This window comes from Rhineura floridana, chromosome 13, assembly GCF_030035675.1.
Source record: "Rhineura floridana isolate rRhiFlo1 chromosome 13, rRhiFlo1.hap2, whole genome shotgun sequence".
Taxonomy (NCBI): Eukaryota; Metazoa; Chordata; class Lepidosauria; order Squamata; family Rhineuridae; genus Rhineura; species Rhineura floridana.
In genome coordinates this window covers 9,308,009-9,326,250 of record NC_084492.1, presented here as the reverse complement: position 1 = coordinate 9,326,250, position 18,242 = coordinate 9,308,009, and the positions used below count along the sequence as shown (strand labels likewise).

The 18,242-nt window shown below is 45.8% G+C and overlaps 1 protein-coding gene across 4 annotated transcripts in view; it reads right to left on the bottom strand.

Annotated features, from left to right (window-relative positions):
- Positions 1-15,856, bottom strand: part of PHAF1 (phagosome assembly factor 1) — a 72,291-nt gene extending 56,435 nt beyond the window's left edge. Inside the window, exons 1-2 of one of the 4 annotated variants that reach the window (XM_061594315.1) lie at positions 15,764-15,856; positions 7,047-7,174 (exon numbers count right to left, since the gene is read on the bottom strand). In XM_061594315.1, the coding sequence (XP_061450299.1) occupies positions 7,047-7,174; positions 15,764-15,810 (175 nt within the window). In that variant the 5' untranslated portion in view covers positions 15,811-15,856. Of the gene's footprint in view, positions 1-7,046; positions 7,175-9,230; positions 9,448-9,665; positions 9,804-9,825; positions 9,973-15,763 lie in introns of those variants that run through there. The other 3 variants (XM_061594317.1, XM_061594318.1, XM_061594316.1) reach the window with 3 other exon arrangements.
- Between the last annotated feature and the right edge of the window lie 2,386 nt (positions 15,857-18,242).

The following is an 18,242-nucleotide window of genomic DNA, read 5'->3' as shown; positions in this document are numbered from 1 at the left end:
TGAGAGAAGCATCTTTCCTAACAGGCCTAAATCATCCTATCATGTGGCAACTTCTAAACTCACTGCTTTTCCAGGAAACATCCCAGTTTCTCAATTAGGAGTTTCACCACCTCGAGATAAGAGAGTAGCTTTTGCAAGAGAACTAGAATAGTCTCTTTGGCAAGCAGGAAGATAGCACCTACTTCACACAACCTCCAACTTACAGCAAGTTTTGATTTTAAAAGAAACTTCCAGTATCCAATAAGCTTTTCAGCAAGAAAAATTAGAAATGTCTTGCTTTAGGCTGGTCTGGAGGCAGGGGTTCACAAGACTTTATTATCAAATATATTAATACATAGCAAAGACAGATACATTCATGCCCCACAAAAGGTATATCAATAAATAGGCTACTTGCCTAGCCAATATAATCAAGTGGATGGAGAGATGGTCCTGGTTAGCAGAAATTGTCTCAAAGATGTTTGGCACTCCACACACAAAGCAAAGCTGGGCCACTCAGCACCAGGGACAATGGATTGGTTTTGCTTGCACTACAATGTTATTTCCAAGTGTTTTCACCCTTATGAAAGAAACTAAAGGGCTCACCACTAAAGTGGGAGCTGAGTTTGCCCTCCACCATTGACACAGTATTTGGGGTGAGAGTCAGATTTGAACCATCAGAATCAAACCATTCCCTATGTTCATTTCTCTGTCCTACATTGTTTCATTTCTTAATAGGATGCTGGAGGGTCTTTTATATACTGTATTGGTCTGAATATAGGCTGCACTCCCCCCACAAACCTGGCTTGTGTATGCCCAAGTGTGGCCTATAAATATGCTCTGTTGGTTCAGAAGCTGTGATTTAAGATAAGACCTTGGGAACTGTGCAGAATTTCAGTATGCTCTGGTAGCTTTTGTAAAAGGATCACCCACCCTTCTCAAAGGGTGGTACCAGTTGCCCAGTGAGTTATTAATTGTGAGTCTAGAGGTTTCATGCTTTTTTTCATTGTAAAAAGCACTGGATGGTGCTGGAAATTTACAGTATATATATACACATACACACACACACTTCCTTTCAAAGAGATCTTGAAAGATCTTGGCCTATATTTGAGGGGTGGCTGATATTCAGGCTAATACAGTAACCAGGAAATGCTGCCATTTTTTACAGGAAGAGAGCACATAAAGGGAGAGCTTGTATACTGCAGAATTTCCATCACCAACGGCTGGAGGTAGAAGTAAAGTCTTGCTCTCACAACAACTCTGCTCCTAAAGCTTAGTGCATTACCTCCCCGCATATGAACGAATGACCATTCCCTTATGCAGAAGCAAGTCAAGCAGTATGCATATTATAGACACCATTTGGGTGGGGGCAAAACCTGTTCCTTGCCCCCAGCCACTAAGAACCAAGTCTGTTTCTTTCTGCACTACTTGATCCTGGGTTCCAATTCTTTTTCAGGCTATAAAGTGATAACCTGTTGGGAACTGGCTTTTTAAATAATCAGAAAAGATGGATTAGGAGACACTCTTTTTTTGGCATACTAGAGTGGATTCTTCAAAAAAAGATACAAGATATTTATTTGAAATGTTGTTCAATACATATTGACTAAAAGTATATGCAACTATGTATATGTTTTCAGATATGTGGAATTAACCAGGGCCTATAAAGAAAAGTGATTAAGTACTTCTTTATTTGTAATTGTATTTTAAAGAAAATAAAATTTAAAAGAAAAAAGAAAAGATAGATTCAACTGACATATTATGTCCACCAATTACGCTAGCAGAATCCTAACCTTTCAATGGCTCTCCCCAGGGTCTGGGTTTCATTTTTCTTCTGTGTTATTTATGCTCTCAGACTCTCTAGTAGCTTATATGTGGTTCCCAGCCAAAATCCCATCCATTCACTGTTCAGGGTCAAATATAGCTTTAGAAAATGAATGGCATGCGCTTTCTAGGCCACCATTTAGTTCTCTAATTATTTAGTGTCCACTGTAAAGCTTTGCAAAGGACAGTGAGGGAGTAGGAACATAATTAATGTACGAAGGAGGGCTGCACGACAAGGCACAAGTGAATGGAAGTTAATTCAAGAGAAACAGATGGAAAGTTTACTGGCAATTTAGAGCAACATGGTGGACTCTCCAGGAGAAAAATCAATAATCTTTTCTCAGTTGCAGGGGAAATTGCTTCAGAAATGTTTGGCCTTGTAGAAGCAACACTGATACCTTTAACTCTAAGATGAACATTCAGACATGATTCTAGTTACATCTTGGTTACACAAGCCAGGGCCATGGAGATCAAAACCAGAGGAGTATCATCTACTCCAGGGGAATTCAGGAAGTTTTACTAATGCATCAATTCCACTGATGCTAGCTGCTTCAGGATTCCCAGAGGAGATTCAGTGCCAGCATGTAGAATGCCACAGAACAACATAGCTCTGCAGAAAGGATTCATTAACACTGCATCACTGAAATGTTTGTGGTGGACAGCAGTGTTTTTGCACTTGCCTGCCAAGGTAGCAGCAAAGTGATAAAATCGCCAACTACAGACGTGCAACAAAAGAAAGATTTCACATGTGTCTGGATCAGGATCACAGAAGAACTGAAGGGATCTCTGAACATTGGCAATAATTCTATGAAACAAAACAGGATGATAGACTAAATAACATCTGCTTCTGAGCAAAGATACCAAGTACTGGGGTGAAAGGATGAAGAATTCAGGTTATTTCAGACAACATTACCTAAATGGCAATGGTAGCCATATTGGCCCATAAGAAAATCCATTTTTAGGGCAATACCAAAATATCACACAATAGCGTGCAAATCTTGCACGCTATAGTGCAGTATTTTTATGGCCTAATAAAGGTATTGCCCTAATATGGCTTTTAGAACATTACCTAAAAGTATTGTGATAACTAAGAGAATTATATGCACCCCAATAATAAATGAATGCCAGTCACCTTTCATTTATTTACTTACTTTCAGGAAAAGTAGGTACGTGCATCTAGAATGAGATACATCTTACATATAATGGTGCATGTATGAATTATTCACTTTAGACAGCACAGACATGGCATGACCAGCAAAGGCCATAAAGTAGGAAAGGCACCATCTGTACCAAATACACACTTAAACAACATAGTGAATGAGACTTTAAAAAGATTGTCTGGTGAGTACAGCTGGTCTAGAATAATCATTTCACATTACAAATCAAAGCACAAATGCATAACCACTGCGTACTGTTTAAAAAAAAAAAAACACCAAACCAAATCTCTGGAGGCTCACCAAAGCCTTAGCCTGAGAACATTTTGGAACTAGAGCAAGACTCTGGGATTATAAATCTTAAAAATATTCCCTATCTACACAACCCTGATTATACTATTCCTGCTCAAATCAGTAACCAGGTTTATATTAATAGGGGACATTTTTAACATTTATAATAATCTTTGTAATAAGTATGTTACTGCCTGCCTTGAGTCTCCAGGACAGGGAACAGAAACAAGCAAACTAACAGAAACAAGTCAACATATATATCAAGATTGCTTTTTAACAGTTTATATTGGATCAAGCATGCTTGAAGTTGTATTGCATAAAGATATGATGCTATGGAAACTGACTATACAGGTGCCAAATGGCTGGAACTCAATGGAAAAGTGCTTCTTTGAGGAACTTCATGTTTCTCAGGAGCTTATCAGTGATTCCTCAATTAGAAGCTCAGTAAAAGACTACAATGATCCCTGCAAGACAGCTTGTGCATCATTACCAGTCTTCCCTGTAATGCAGAGCCACAGGGGAGTGTTTTGTCACATTCTAGGCCTTACTGGGACCTGTGTAAAATGAGTGTGAATTAGAATGCCCTCTTGAGTGTGCAGGGTGTATGTGGCAGACATACTGGTGTTTCTCAGAAGACAAATCCAAATAGAAATCGTTTGCTAAAAGTATGCAGTTTGAAAACCACAATACAACAAAAATGTAGGTTTGGATTTTTAAAATAACGTTCATGTTAAGATCCATAATCTTTATCATGAAACAATGGCTTCACGTTGACTTATTTCAAGCAAACCATTGTTAACATTAACCATAGTTTGATGGTTTGGATGAAACAGGAAGGCATGGTTAAGCAAAAATGGAAGTGAAAGCTGCTCTAGGAGGCAGAAGGGAGGACAGTGTGTGAGCCCATGGCTCACCTACAGAGCCGGCACCAGAGGATGGCCAGGTCAGGCCCTGGCCGAGGGCCCCTGCAACCCAGAGGGGCCCCTGAAGGTCCCCTTCTTAGGGTGGGAGGGTAGTGCTCCTGTTCTGTGATCTGCAGTGGCTCCCAACCCTGCTGCGAATTGAGGAGGGAGCTCCCAGGCACTCCCCAGCTACAGATAGCATGGGATTCAATAAGCCCGCACACATGCCCCACCTACCTCTTCCATTGCTTTGAATGATGTGTGCACTGCACACACATGCCTACCACCAACTAAGATGGCAAGCATGTGTGCACAGTGCACACAGCATTTACAGTGACAAGAAAACTAGACAGGACTGGCGGGCGGGCACTACAGGCCTGGGGCAGGCTGGTGCCCAAGTGCCCAGTCATGCCTGGCTCTGACCCTGCTCACCTAGGTTCATTCATGTCATGCTAAACTGTGGTTTAGTACGACAGCTGAACATGACAACTGTGAAGATATGGAGCACAGAAACATAGGAAGCAGCCTTATACTGACTCAGATCATTGATCCATCTAGCTCAGTATATTCTACAATGACTGGCAGGGGTTCTCCAGGGTTTCAGGCAGAGAGCTTTTCTTAAGCCTACCTTGAGATGCCAAGGATTGAACCTGGGACCTTCTGCATACAAAGCAGATGCTCTTACCAGAGAGCTATGGCCCTTCCCCTTTGCTTCTTTTCTTTGATGGAGCTGCTACTATATGAATCCTCATTTCTCTTCAATGTCACTCCTGCATTAAGACTTGGAGCAAGCAATGGCCTGGATTTTAAACACAAAGGCTTTGACCAATAAATTGTGGTTTATTGGACCAAGAACAAGCGCAGTGTGACATGCTCTCTTCTCTTCCCCCACTCTTCTCTTGTGCACCATGATGGAACATTTCCTCAGTTTTGTTAAATCATAGTTTCCTTTGAGAAGTTAACCCCACTTTTGTAGGGGGAAACTGTGGTTTAAGAAGTTTTCCATTACAGTACACCAGAGAGGGGAGAAGCATAGGGAGTGTGAGGGAGCAACACTCATTCTTCAATAAACCATGGTGTATTGGACTGAGATCATTACACCTGATCCAGGTCAAAAACTGCATGGATCACTCCAGTGGTGAGAAGAGTTCTTGTTTTCCAACTGTCACTGGGTGCCTGGAGTATTTGGAAGTCAGACCCTGGCACTCCCCTCTGTGTCCTGCATTGAGCTGTAATGTGCTCCCCCCGCCCTCAAACTATCTATACACAATTAATACACATTCCCTGATCCAGCAAATACAATCAACATACAGAGACTGTGGCACAGCTGATGTGTATGTAAAGAGCCAGCTACTGTCTGGAGAGAAACAAACTATACCCAGTAACCTGCTTAAGCTGTGCATAACCTCTATGCCACCTTCATATGCGCACTAGTCTGTGGGCACAGCAGCACATGGCAGCCTTTCTGCAGAGTGACTTTTTTGCCCAAGGTTTTAAACTCCCAGTACTACCCCTATTAAACTGAAGCAACAGGAGGAGCTAAAGCACACACAAATATTGCTGGCATTTCATATTACTTAACTAAACCAATTTTACACAGCTCAGTGTGAAACCATCATGCTTAAAAAACCCCAAAAGCTGTCGTTACCACTATCACCAGGTGTTCGAAACAGAACCTTGTTGGAAGTTGTCCAGCATAACATGAAAATCTGGAAATGCAAATCTACTATAGAAACCAAGGCAAGGGTATAACGCATTCTTCAGTCAGCTATAAGCATACTCTATTGATCACATCTGCTTCTGCTTTTCCTCCAAGAAGCTTATAGTGGTCTAGATAGGATTTTTCCATGTTACCCTTCAAAAGAGCCATTCTGTAAGGCAAGGCAGGCCCCTCACGATTTCTCAACCTAAGATTACCCAGAATAGGGGAAAATTTCAACTCGTATCTCCCTCATCCAAATCCAACACAGCGTCAACTATGTCACACTGGATTTCTCTGACCACTTGCTCTTTATACATCTATCAGTTAAAAGCATGTTTATTGCTTTTCTAGCCATACAGTTCACTAAGGCAGTTCACAACAAGTAATTAAAATATCACATGAATTTCTTTCATTGGATCACCTCCAGACAAGGCTACAATATCCCAAATCACATAAAAAGTCCTTCAGATTCCTCTTCTAAATAGGAACACAGCATTTTTAACAGCCCAGACTTCCTTCAAATATGTATGGTGGACCAAAATCTTTGTCTGGAAAAATACTCCACACCTTTCAGGAACCCTGCTTCCACCAAGGCTAAATGCTGTTCTGAGCAATAGCCATGTGATTTCTGATGGCTGTTGCTAATCATGCTAGAATTACATGAGGAGGAAGTGCCAAAGCAAATCATAAACAAAACATGACCCCATTTAAGGGCACCCAGAGGAGCTTCTGTGGGTAGACTCATTTGACAAGTAATGCAGGGTGTAATTCTGGGCTGTATCACTTCAGAAGAGGGCAGGTGTGAAGCCTTATTTTTAATACTCGCAACACATAAAAATCCTTGCACGCAGTAAGTTAGCACATCATAGAGAGGGCTATGCTAAACCTCTCTCACTGAGGTGCTAACTTACTACATTCGGAGAGCTTTCTATATGAGGAAGATAAATAAGGGATTTGTATTTTTTGAAGCTTTGGAGTCCAGAATGTTACCACAGTCAGTATAATGTTTAGAATGCATCTCAAAAGGTTCCTTCCTTGCACACATCATCATATGCTTCCAACACATTAGACAAATTTGAGGTTTATTCCAGCCTGAATCTAAGTCTCAGAACAACACTAGAAGGAAAGTCCCTTTGTCACAATCTATACATCAATTCTCATTATAAACAAGATGCTGACAAAGCGAACAGAGCAACTTACCCAAGGTGAATTCCCATTGTTCATTCCCAAGAGATCGCTCGGGAACCACTTCCAGATCTAGCATTGGCCTAGGCAGAGGAAGGGCCCAGTAATCACACAGCAGAGTCACAACGTTACTGTAGCTTGACCTGAACAGGGATAGAAAACACACACCCAAGCTTATGTGTCATCCTTCTAATCTAAGGTCATAACCCAAAGCACCATGTAAACACTCCTTCTTGCTCAGACTCTTGATGATGAAACTACCGCTCCTAAGGGCTGGCCTTATGTTACTGTTAATAATGTTATTATTATTAACAGCCATGAACGATACTCTCTCTCTTTTGCCTATGCTCTGTAAGACGTTTCAAAGGATTTTCCAGTCCTGTAAACATTCAGAGCTTTAAGCACACACACTAATTATATTATTCAAGCATTGACAGAGTCAGGCTACTTTGGGACCTGCTGTGGACTGTGCATCTCTCCTTCTAATCATGCACACTTCGAGGCCACATCACTATTCAACAACAGATACACAGCATAAGTGCTTTGAGAAGCGATAGGCATGCAAGCTGGCCTGTTTTTACCCCGCCTTGTCCCTCTGCCAGGAATCAAAGTAAGTTATATTGATTCCCTCACCAACAATGCTTGGGATAACCCTCCTGCCTCTCACCCACCCACCCACCCACCCACACACACACAATGACAAGGACAGGGCTTCCTCAGGAGGAAGTCCAAAAACTTCCAAATACCCCTATTGTTCCTAAGATAATCTGTGTAAAGGCCAAAAGGCCTTGCCACTCTCTCTTTAAGGTCAACACACTTGAGACCAACCAATGTGAACTGGGGCCCAAAATGTATGAAGGGCACCAGGTTGGCGAAGGCTGACTTAGACTTCTTTCTCTGTCTCCCCCCCCCCCAAGCAGGAATCCCCTAGGACAACCGTTCCTGCCCAGGAATCATCTATTAGCAAGGTCAGCAGCCAAGAGGAATTAACAATGGGGACTGCCCCCCAACACACACGCACACACACACCACTATCCAGAATAGGTAATATGGGAGACACAATACCTCTCCATGAAATACTGACAGGATAACGTTCTCCTTCTGCCTCAACCCCCCCCCTCACCCCCAAAGGGCAACAGAGAGCCTGACAATATTTGTGTCTTTCCCCATTACTAGCAATTCCACTCTCACTCTCTAGACAGAAGTGGATGGACAGACACAAATGGTGGGATCCAGTGTGTCCTACTCAGAGTAGACCCACTGAGGTTACTAGACCTGACTAACTGAGATTCATTAATTTCAATGGGTTTACTCTCAGTAGGACTCAGCTGAATGCAAGCCAAAGTTCAGAAGAGATGCCCGCTGCTCCAATGGCCATTAAGGAGAGCCCTGCTGGTTCAAGCCAAAGGCCCATCATAGCCCAGCATCTTCCTGTTCTCACAGCGGCCAACCAGATGCCCTAATACAGGTGTGGGGAACCTTTGGCCCTCCAGCTATTGCTGAACTACAACTCCCATCATCTCTGGCTACTGGCCAAGCCTCTTGGGACTGATGGGAGTTTGTAGTTCAGCAGAGGGCCAAAGGTTCCCCACACCTGCCCTGCAAGCAGGACCCAAGCGCAAAGGTACTCCCCCCAGAAGGCCAACTGGCTCTCACCCACTCCTCACAACCTCTCACAGGCATCAGGTCCCCCCCCGCCCCATCCTTAAGCAAAAAGACTTTCAGCCAAGGGGGGTGCATAGAGGGTCCAAAAAGACCCATTCCCACCAGCTGATTAACAACTTCAGTCTGGCAACAGAAACTCTGCAATAAAAACTTTATCCACCCCCTCTCTCGAGACACAAGCAGGTCAGGGAGACCCCACCAAATAGAGAGAACTCAAACGGGGGGGGGCAAAGTTATCATCCTCAGAAGAGCCTACACCCCCCCCACAAAGTTAACTTCGCACCCGCACCATAGGGACTAGCATTTGTTTACACACCTTCCCCCGATTGGATATTACATCACACCACCCTCAGAGGCCATCAGCCTCTGCCCCCCCCTCCAGAATATCAGAAACCTACCCCAGTTGCAGTCACCCACCCCTTGGTGGTAAACCTCCAGCAACCCTCCCCTCAAAAAAACCTCTTGTTCTGGGGGAGAGAAAATCCTGGCTCCTTGTCTTCTCCTCCCTCAAGCACAATTGCGACCCCTCCTCACCTGCAGACATGAGTGAAAGGGAGCACCTTCATCCCTCTCCAGCAATGAAGTCCGCCCCCCCTAAACAGCCACCAGACAGAATAACTAAAGGAGATTTTTTCCCCTCACTCTACCCCACACACCATATTATTTCAAGGGTGGAGGACACTCAACCCCCACAGTCTCTGAAGGGGGGAGAGAGGGATGATAGTCTCCCCACCCTTGGAAAAAAACCACGTGGGGAAGGAGACTCTCTGTATGCCCCCTTTTTAATAAAAATAAAGCCCAGGGAAAAAGAGGAGGGAGAAAGCCAGCTGGAAAGCAAACCCTTTCCTCTTTCCTGTCCCCCCCCAAGCCGAAAGGTTCTGTGACAAAAAAAGTGGTTCACAAAAGAAGGGCCCCCCTCCCTCGCCCCCAAACTAAAGACAGCCCCCCACCCCCACTCTCCTCACCCACCCTCAGGCCGGCCTCTCCCCACCCCGAAAGAAAGGAGGAGGAGGCACCGCCGGCGCGTAGGGGGGATCCCCGCTTGCCTCCCCCGGGGAGGAGGGGGCGTCGGAGGGCCCCCGCCGGGGGTGGGGGGCGGTGCGAGGGGGCTGGCGGGGCTGCGACTCACCTCACTTGCGGCTGCTGAAAAAATAAAAAGGGAAATGCCTTTTGCAGCCGCGGCGGCCGTCAGGCGAGAGGAGGGAGGCGGAGGCCGGCTCGGGCGGAGGAAAGGGCCGGGCCCGGAGGAGGAGCAGCCGCCACGCAGCGCCCGCCCAGTGAGAGGGGCCAGACGGGGCTGAAACTCTCCTCCCTCGGCTCTTTTCTTTTCTCTGCTCCTCCCCCTGCTCTCTCCGAGGACGGAGGCAGGCACTCCGCACGCGCTCAGAGGCACCCCCGCTTTCGCCGTTTTGGCACAGCCCCACTCTTTTTTTCCTCTCCTTCTTTTCCTTCCCACCCCATGTCGAAGATGAGGGAAAGGCACTCTGCACGCGCTCAGAGGCACCCCTGCATTCGTTGTCTCCCGGCAAAGGCCCTCGCCTTCCTGCCTTTCTTTCGCTTTCCTCTTCGTCCCTTCCACCCCACATGCCGATGATGAAGATAAGAAGAAAAGGCACTCTGTATGCGCTCAGAGGCACCCATGCATTCGCTGTTGTGCTCTCCCGGCAAAGGCCTTCGCCTACCTTTCTTCCTCTCGCCTCTTCATGCCTCCTCCCACCACCCCATTCCGACGATGAAGATAAGAAGGAAAGGCACTCTGCACGTGCTCAGAGGCAGTTCTGCCTTCACTGTTGTTTTCTTACGGCACCATCCCATTTTTCTTTTTTCTCCCCTCCCCTGTATGGAAGATAGGATGTTTTCTTAATTTCTCCCTCCTACTCCGTCTGCAAATATGGGAGCACTTTGCACATGCTCAGAGGCATTCCAACAATTTCACTGTTTTACTTCTTAATGCTCAAGCCAGCCCCACACCTCTCTTTCTCCCTTCCTCAGTCTCTCTGGAAATTTGGGGAAGGCATTCTGCACATACTGAGACACCTTGCCTTTTTTATTGTGCACAAGGGGTGCTGAGGTTAAAGCCAGTCCCTCTCTGCCCCCAAATCTAAAAGATAGCGGACCAGGCAGGTGAAGGCCCTCTGCATACCCTCAACAGCATTCCATTGCTTTATTCAGAGATGTATATCCTCCTGTCCCATTACACTGAGTGATCCTCAAGCTAGTTTATAAATGTAATAATAAACATGGACTTCAGCAGCCCTATGTCCCCTGGGCTGGCATATGCTTGCCTTCACAAATGACAGTGGCTCAAGCCAGCCCCACTCTCTGCCCTCATCTCTCTCTGGTGATGTGCAGAAGGCACTCTGTACAAGAAAGGAGGCACCCCTGTCTGGGCTGTGTTGTTTTCTCACACCACAAGAGTTGTGAGGGATCAAGTCAGCTCTGCTCTGCTCTCTTCCCTGCTGGGAAACTCTTGAAAGTGAGGGGAAAGACCCCCTACTCATTCCATTGTTTCACTCCTTATAACTAAAGAGATGTTGGGGTCACTTCTCTCCCCAAATCTCAAGAGGTGTGAGGAGGGAAATGCCCTCTGCATGTGCTCAGAGGTAGTTATTGTTTTTATCTTCTGGGGGCCAAAGTTCCAGTCCTCCTAACAAGCTTCTTTCTTCACTGTCACTCCTTCCCAATCTCAGAGGTATAGAGTACTCTCCATGTGCTCAGAGGCAAGTGCACACATACCTTCTGTACAATTTCACAACTTTCATGTTGTGGTTGGTTTCTATAGTAGCAGGACTCCAAAAACTAACATGGAAGCCTGAAATGGAGCACTGGTTAACCATCACTGGTTTAGACAGAGCACTTACTTGGTTTCTGACTTTTTTCATTCCTGCTAAATTTTTCCACCTTAACAGTTACCTGTCACTATTTTACTGTTATTTTACTTATTCCGTTTCTAGATAGCTCATTGACCAAAGTCTTCTGAATGGTTTACAAAAATCAGTAATATGAACAAAATACATGGATGAAATGAGTGAAATGAAGACACATAACAACAACAAAAATGCTGGGTCCCCTCTTTTTATGTCATTTGCAGTGAGATTACGACTTATGGCGACCCTATGAACCAGCGACCTCCAGTAGCATCTGTCGTAGCGCTACCAAAACCAGGATAAAACAGACCTGCATGAAATGCATATACGTGATAACAGGGCCCAAGGGCCGCATTCTCTTCTAGTCAACCTTTCGGGGGCCACATGCTGGAGGGGGGGCACACTGAGAGACAGAAGTGAGCAGAGCAATGAATATAAATGTAATATTTGTACAATAGGCTTGTTTAAACACACACACTTCTCTGTCTTCTGTCCAGGCAAGCAAAAGGCAGTACGCGGTCGCACCCCAGCCAGGCAAAAACTTGGGAATGCAAAGCAGCCGCTGGGTTGGAGGTTCCCCGTCACTGCTTTATAAGACCTCCAGGCCTCTCTGTTCCCCCCCCCATCCTCATCCATTGCAAAGATACTGTGGGCTTGGGACACCAGGACTGAAATCAGTAATGAAATGCACGGCGTGGCCTTGGGCCGATCAATGTCTCTCAGCCTAACCTACCTCACAGGGCTGTTGTGAGGATAACATGGAGAAAAGGAAGCCCATCTTGAGCTCTTTAGAATGGACACAAATAAGGACTAATTTAAAGGTGATGGTTTCATTTAGCTTACCTTTGTTTCAATTCTTTTGTAATGAGCTGTGGTTTATACAATAAAATTCATGTGCAGGACTAATCAAAATAAAAAGCCTTTCTACAGCCTGCCTGTCTCTGGTGTTGAATTGAGGGATGGGACAGGTTTGGAATTATGAAAAAAACAAACACCTAACCTATAAATCAAATAAAAAAGAATCTGGGACACAACCAGGATACTCAGACCTACAAACACTGGACTTTACATGTAGGTCCTCAGCAAATACAGTGTGTGGCTGTCTGCTGGGACAGGCTTGCCTGGGTGAGGTGTGCAAGCAGGTTGCAATCCAGGCTCTGCGTGCAGAGTTCTCATCTGAACCATTCTACTTTTTGTAACAGCATTTTAGGTTTGCCAAATGGTTTTATAGTCTTTTTATCCTCACAACAACCCCATAAAGTAGATCCCAGTGCAATTTTAAGAAAACTGCAAAAAGAACAGTACTTTCATGACTAACAAATTTATTGTGGCATAAAATATCTTCCACTTCATCAGATGCATCATTCTTGGTGATTCATGAAAGCTTATGGAATAATACATGTCGTGGCCTTTAAAGTGCTACTAGACTATTTTCCCCTTCTTCTGTAAGCCATGGCTTAGTGGGATGCCCCTTTGATTGACAATGTATCAGGGTAAGGTACCCAGTGCCATTCCATCAGCCTGTGGCAGAGAGGAGGATTTCCAGATTAGGCCTCCAGATCTTCTGGTGGACTGTTTTTGCCAGTTGGCTTGCTGGGAAAGAAAATGTGCAGGCAATATTCTGCCCAATGAAAGCATGGTGATACAGCCTGAGAGATTTAATTTGAGTAGTGGGATAGATTGTTAAGAATTATGAGTCTCAGAAATAAGATTCATGATTGGATAACTTTCCCTAATTATCATAAAATAAGGCTAAATTGAGGATGTTGGATCATGACACGCTACCAGAAGGCTATTTCTGAATAGTAATGATTTTACTGTGAGGATAATTTCATTGTGGAGGAATACCAATGCCTTGACTGTAGAGGTAAAATGTTCCTTTTATATTCAGATTTTTTGTATTTGCATTATTATAAAAAATGTCTATATTGTATGTTAAAGAAAGGAATGAATCCTCACGTCTTGTGGAGAAGATTGCTTGCTATTAGGATAAATGACAAAATAGGAATGTACATAGGAAGGGGCCTTATACAGAGTCAAATCATTGATCCGTCAAACTCAGTATTGTCTGCACTGACTGGCAGCTGTTCTCCAGGGTTTCAGACAAGAGATTCCCATCCCTACCTGTAGATGCCGGAAACTGAATTTGGGACCTTCTTCTTACAAAGCAGATTGTCTAATACTACCCTATAGACATCCCTCAACTTGGAAGGTATGAGATTTCTACTGTATTTAAAAGGTTAGGATGGTCTCCCTTTAGAAATGTTGCTTAATGAAGAATCAGATTTATGAGAGAAGGAGAGATACGAAGATGAAGAGAGGTGTTTCAGGAGGCTGGCGCTGCAGATAGAACAACAGGCGCTTCCAAGTTCTGAAGGAGCATCATTGAAGACTGAGGAGCATTGCCCAGGAACAAGGCAGGTGGGTTGTCAAGATAACAGGGTCCTGTCCTCCTTTGTGACACCTCCTGCTGCTGGCTTAAAAGTGTGAGAGTTAGGAGTAGATCTAGGAAAGGAGGTGAGGAGAGCGTTGATGGTGGTGGTTAGCAAGCAGAGCAGAATTTTTTGTTTATATTTTTCTTTATTTTCCCTTTATGTTTTCTTTATATATACTTTTATCTATTTTGTTTATTAATACTTTTATTTATATTTTTCTATATTTCTATTTTATTTTCTTATATTTTGTTTATTTCTAATTTTGTATATACATTGTACATATTTTTGTATATATTTTCTAGATCTGTAGAGTTAGGCATAGGGGTAGGATTTGGGGGTGGGGTGTCGGGGGTATTTAGGTAGGTAGATTAGATAGGGCTTGGGGGTTTGAGAAACATCACAATGTTAAAACTGTAAATAGGATTTCCTTTGACTCTATTTATATTCTGGGGGAGGGCCCAGATTCCCCCCTCCATGGCCTTGCCCCCCCACCTGAGGTCTCTAGGCCGGTTGCTCCGCTGCTCTCCTGAGCTCAGGGGCTTCCCTTCATGGGCCCCTTGAAGCCTGCCTCCACCACCTCCTGAGCCACAGAGACCAGGAGGACTCTCCCTCTACAGTCTGACCTACGCAAGAGAAGCCTTCTTAGGTCCTGCCTTGAGCTAGCCAACTCCCCTCTGGAAGGGCTCCACTCCTCCAGACTCTTTCCCTGCGTTTCCCCTCTCCCTCCCGCCTCAGTCCCTCTCCTCCATCTTTTATCTCTCCCGCTGTCTACCTCAGCAGACACTCCCCGCCTGCCTGCCAGCCACTCTGGCTCCAGCCAAGACTCCTTCACACTCCTGAGCTGCCCCAGGAGTTTTAGGCTCATCTTCTCTTGCACCTTCACCAGAGCTTGGAAAAGTTAGTTTTTTGGACTACAACTCCCATCAGCCCACTCCAGTGGCCATGCTGGCTGGGGCTGATGGGAGTTGTAGTTTTAAAAAAGTAACTTTTCCAAGCTCTGACCTTCACGTCCCCAGGACACTCCAAGGGGGCCTCCTCCCTCTTCATGGAGGGCAAAGTTACTCTAAAAAGATTGTGCTGAGGATGCCTTTGCAGGCTGTCAATGCTTCCCACGTCTTTTGGGGAGAATGTTAGAATCTCTTGATTTGTTTATGATGTGTATGTACTGGTCTGAGACCGAAATAAAATGTTACTTACTTCTATGTGGAGTCTCATAGCAATGAAAGGAGCTCCACACACGCAAAAGCTCACACACAAGACAGACACACCAGAGACTGTGTCCTTGTGGAGAACAGGTTGGTGTCTGTGTCTACATAGAAAAAGAGGGGAAAAAGGCCACCTCCCCGAAATAACTTTTCTGGTGGCAGGCTTCTGCCTCACCTTCCCCCCCCCCTCCCCATCTGTTCTAGGCTCAGGCGATTGAGGGGGTTTATACGGAGGAGGGGGCGTAAAGTGTCCCCCTCAGAAGGAAAAAAGGCAGCTGAGGCTACAGGTGAGCGGATTCCCTGATGGTAGGATTCGGAAGGTGTAAGCAGCATGGCAGCTCAGGGCATAGGATGGGGGCAGCTCACGTATGTATCCCAGAGCAGTAAGAATATCAACGGAGTCCCGAGGGCCAGACAGAGAGCCTGGACGGCTGCATTTGGCCCCCAGGCTTGAGGCTCCCCACCCCTGTAAGAGGACTCAGAAAAGAGCAGAAGCAGGAAGGTCAGGAAGGAGAATTTTGGAATAATCAGTTCAGGCAAATACTAAGAAATGAACTAACCTGTCTCTATGTCCTTCCCTCCTCCTCCCATTGCAGGTTCTCAGCATATCAAGAACATTGCCCCATCGCCTGAGGTTAGTGTTTGAGAAAATACAAGAGCATAACCCTAACAACAGGAGCCCCCCCCCTTGGGAGCCAAGGGCAATGTCCTCTCGCGGTGTTTGGCCCCAGAACTCTCATTGCTTTCTGAGTTCTGCCGCTCAGACGCAGAGAAGCCCTCCCCTGAATTCACTGTTTCCAACTGCAGAAACTCGCCAGGGACGAGCATCTCCTCCAGGGGATCACAGAAACCTGCTGGCAGACATTCCTGGCAGGCAACGATACCGTGCCTTTTTCAAAAGACCTCGCTGCCCAGACCATTTTGGTGAGTGAGATGCAGTCCTGGGAATGGGATTTGGATAAGCGTCTGTGGAAGGCAGGCCTGTAGGTCTGGCTGAGGGGGGGACCCTGCAGCCATTTGGAATGCAATGGCCAATTCCAGCTGAAATCAAAGCCTGAGCCTGGGGGTTGAGACTGGAGCAGTCCTCCTGATGGTCCATGGGGAAGTGACTTTTTATCTGCTGCTCTTTGGTCCCTGTCAGGACATCACAGGAAATTGAAACAATTTTTCTCACCCAAAGAAGATTCTGCAAATGGCAGTCCACGCCATCTTCAAATTGAGGTAAGCTATTTTTTTAGCAGATGGTGCATGGTGGTGGGTCTTTATCCACAGCAGAATCTGACACTCTCCACTCCATCCCTCCAGCTTTATGAAACCAGAATTCAAAGCAGAGGTGAAATCTTCAGTTGTTCACATGACTTTTGAAGCTGTGCTATAATATAAATCAGAGGTTAGCAAGGAGGTAAATTGTCAGTCTTGGGTCATTGACCGCAATTTCAACATATCAATAAAATTGTCAGTCTTGGGTTTTGACTTGCATTTATATGTCTTGAAGCATTTTCTCCATTGCTAAAAATCTGTTCTCTCTTTTCTCTCCTTGGTGTATCTTCTCCTCTCCTGAATCATGGACCCACTGGGATAACAATGGTCTTCACCATCAGGACCTCAAAGAGCATTTCAGTCTGATACTTCGGGGCCTCCTTTGCGAGGCCCCAACTCCCAGGACCCTCTGCCTGCTCACAAATGTAAGTGCATTGATGGCATCAGGGTTTGTTTCATCCAAGGACAGCCTTGCAGGGTGAAGTCACTGCCTGACCTATGTTTTGTCAGCAGAATCACCCAACCTTCACCGCTGGAGCCCTCCCCTTCTTGGCAGGCACATTTGTGGTGGTGACAGACAGGGATTCTGCATTGCAAAGGCCCTCATGGCGGAACAGCTGGGGGAGAGCCTCCGATGCAGACGTTAGATCTTGGGTTGGATAACCTGGAGGAACACAGTCCTTCTAGAACAACAACAAGCAAGGGATCTATGATCGTGGGATCAACCTCATGCTGGGTGGCGGCGGCCATCTTCCTCTGTGGTCCAAAGCAGCCTCCTGATTCTGAGGTACTGTTTCCTCCCACACGATCTGAAATCTTATTTGATCAGCAGTAGCCAGAAGGAAAGAAAGCAGGTGGCCAACGGCTGCTGGCCTATGCCACAAGAATCCCCAGCCTGAAGGTTAGCGCCTCACCTTCCTTCCTTCGTTTGGAAGTTTTACATCCCACTTGATAGCTCCTTCCAGAGGCCCCCAAAGCGGCTTACAAAAGATTCTCACAATAGTCATCCCGTTCAAGTCTAGTATCAGGAATTATGTGGCGCTCCCAGGCTTATTCAGGCCCCGCTTCCTGCCCTCATCCTTGGAGTTGCCCTTCGACCTCTGCCTTCTAGGCTGCAGGGCCCACTGAGGTCCTCTGGGGCAAAAGGCCAGGGCTGAGCAGCCTGTAATGGAGGCAAGTCTTCCCTTCATGTCCTCACTCTGGCTTGCTTCATTTGCTGTGTCCTCTTGTACCTATTATTTCCTTTTTTTTTAGTATGAAAAAAGGCATCGGATCCAGCGTTCCTTTCATCTCTTGCAGGCCATCCTCCCTACGGAGCTAGTTAATCTGTGGCTAAGGAATAGAGAAGATGAATAATATCCACACCCTGGAAGCTGAGAATGACCCAAATGGGACTCACTTCCCAAAATAGCGCCGTTTTCTGTAGCTGAAACAGGGGTCTGGAGAGAGTCCACCTCCCAGGTGCAATGTGCGTGCATGAGACACACCTCCCAAGTCACAGGGTTGTGAAATCCCAGCCCTGCCCCAGAGCAAACCTGGCTCTTTCCCTGAGGTAGCCCCCACAGCCCAACTACAGGCTGGGAAGCAGTCCCCCTCCCCACTGACAGTCTGAAGATGTACAGTCCTGTCTCCCAACACCAGAGCCTTGCAGAGTGAAGCCACTGTCTGACGTTTTGTCAGCAGAATCACCCAACCTGCACCCCTCAGCCCCCGGCCGTCTACTTGGCAGGCAAGCTGGACACATGAAATAGCATCAGCTCACACTTCTGATGGTGACAG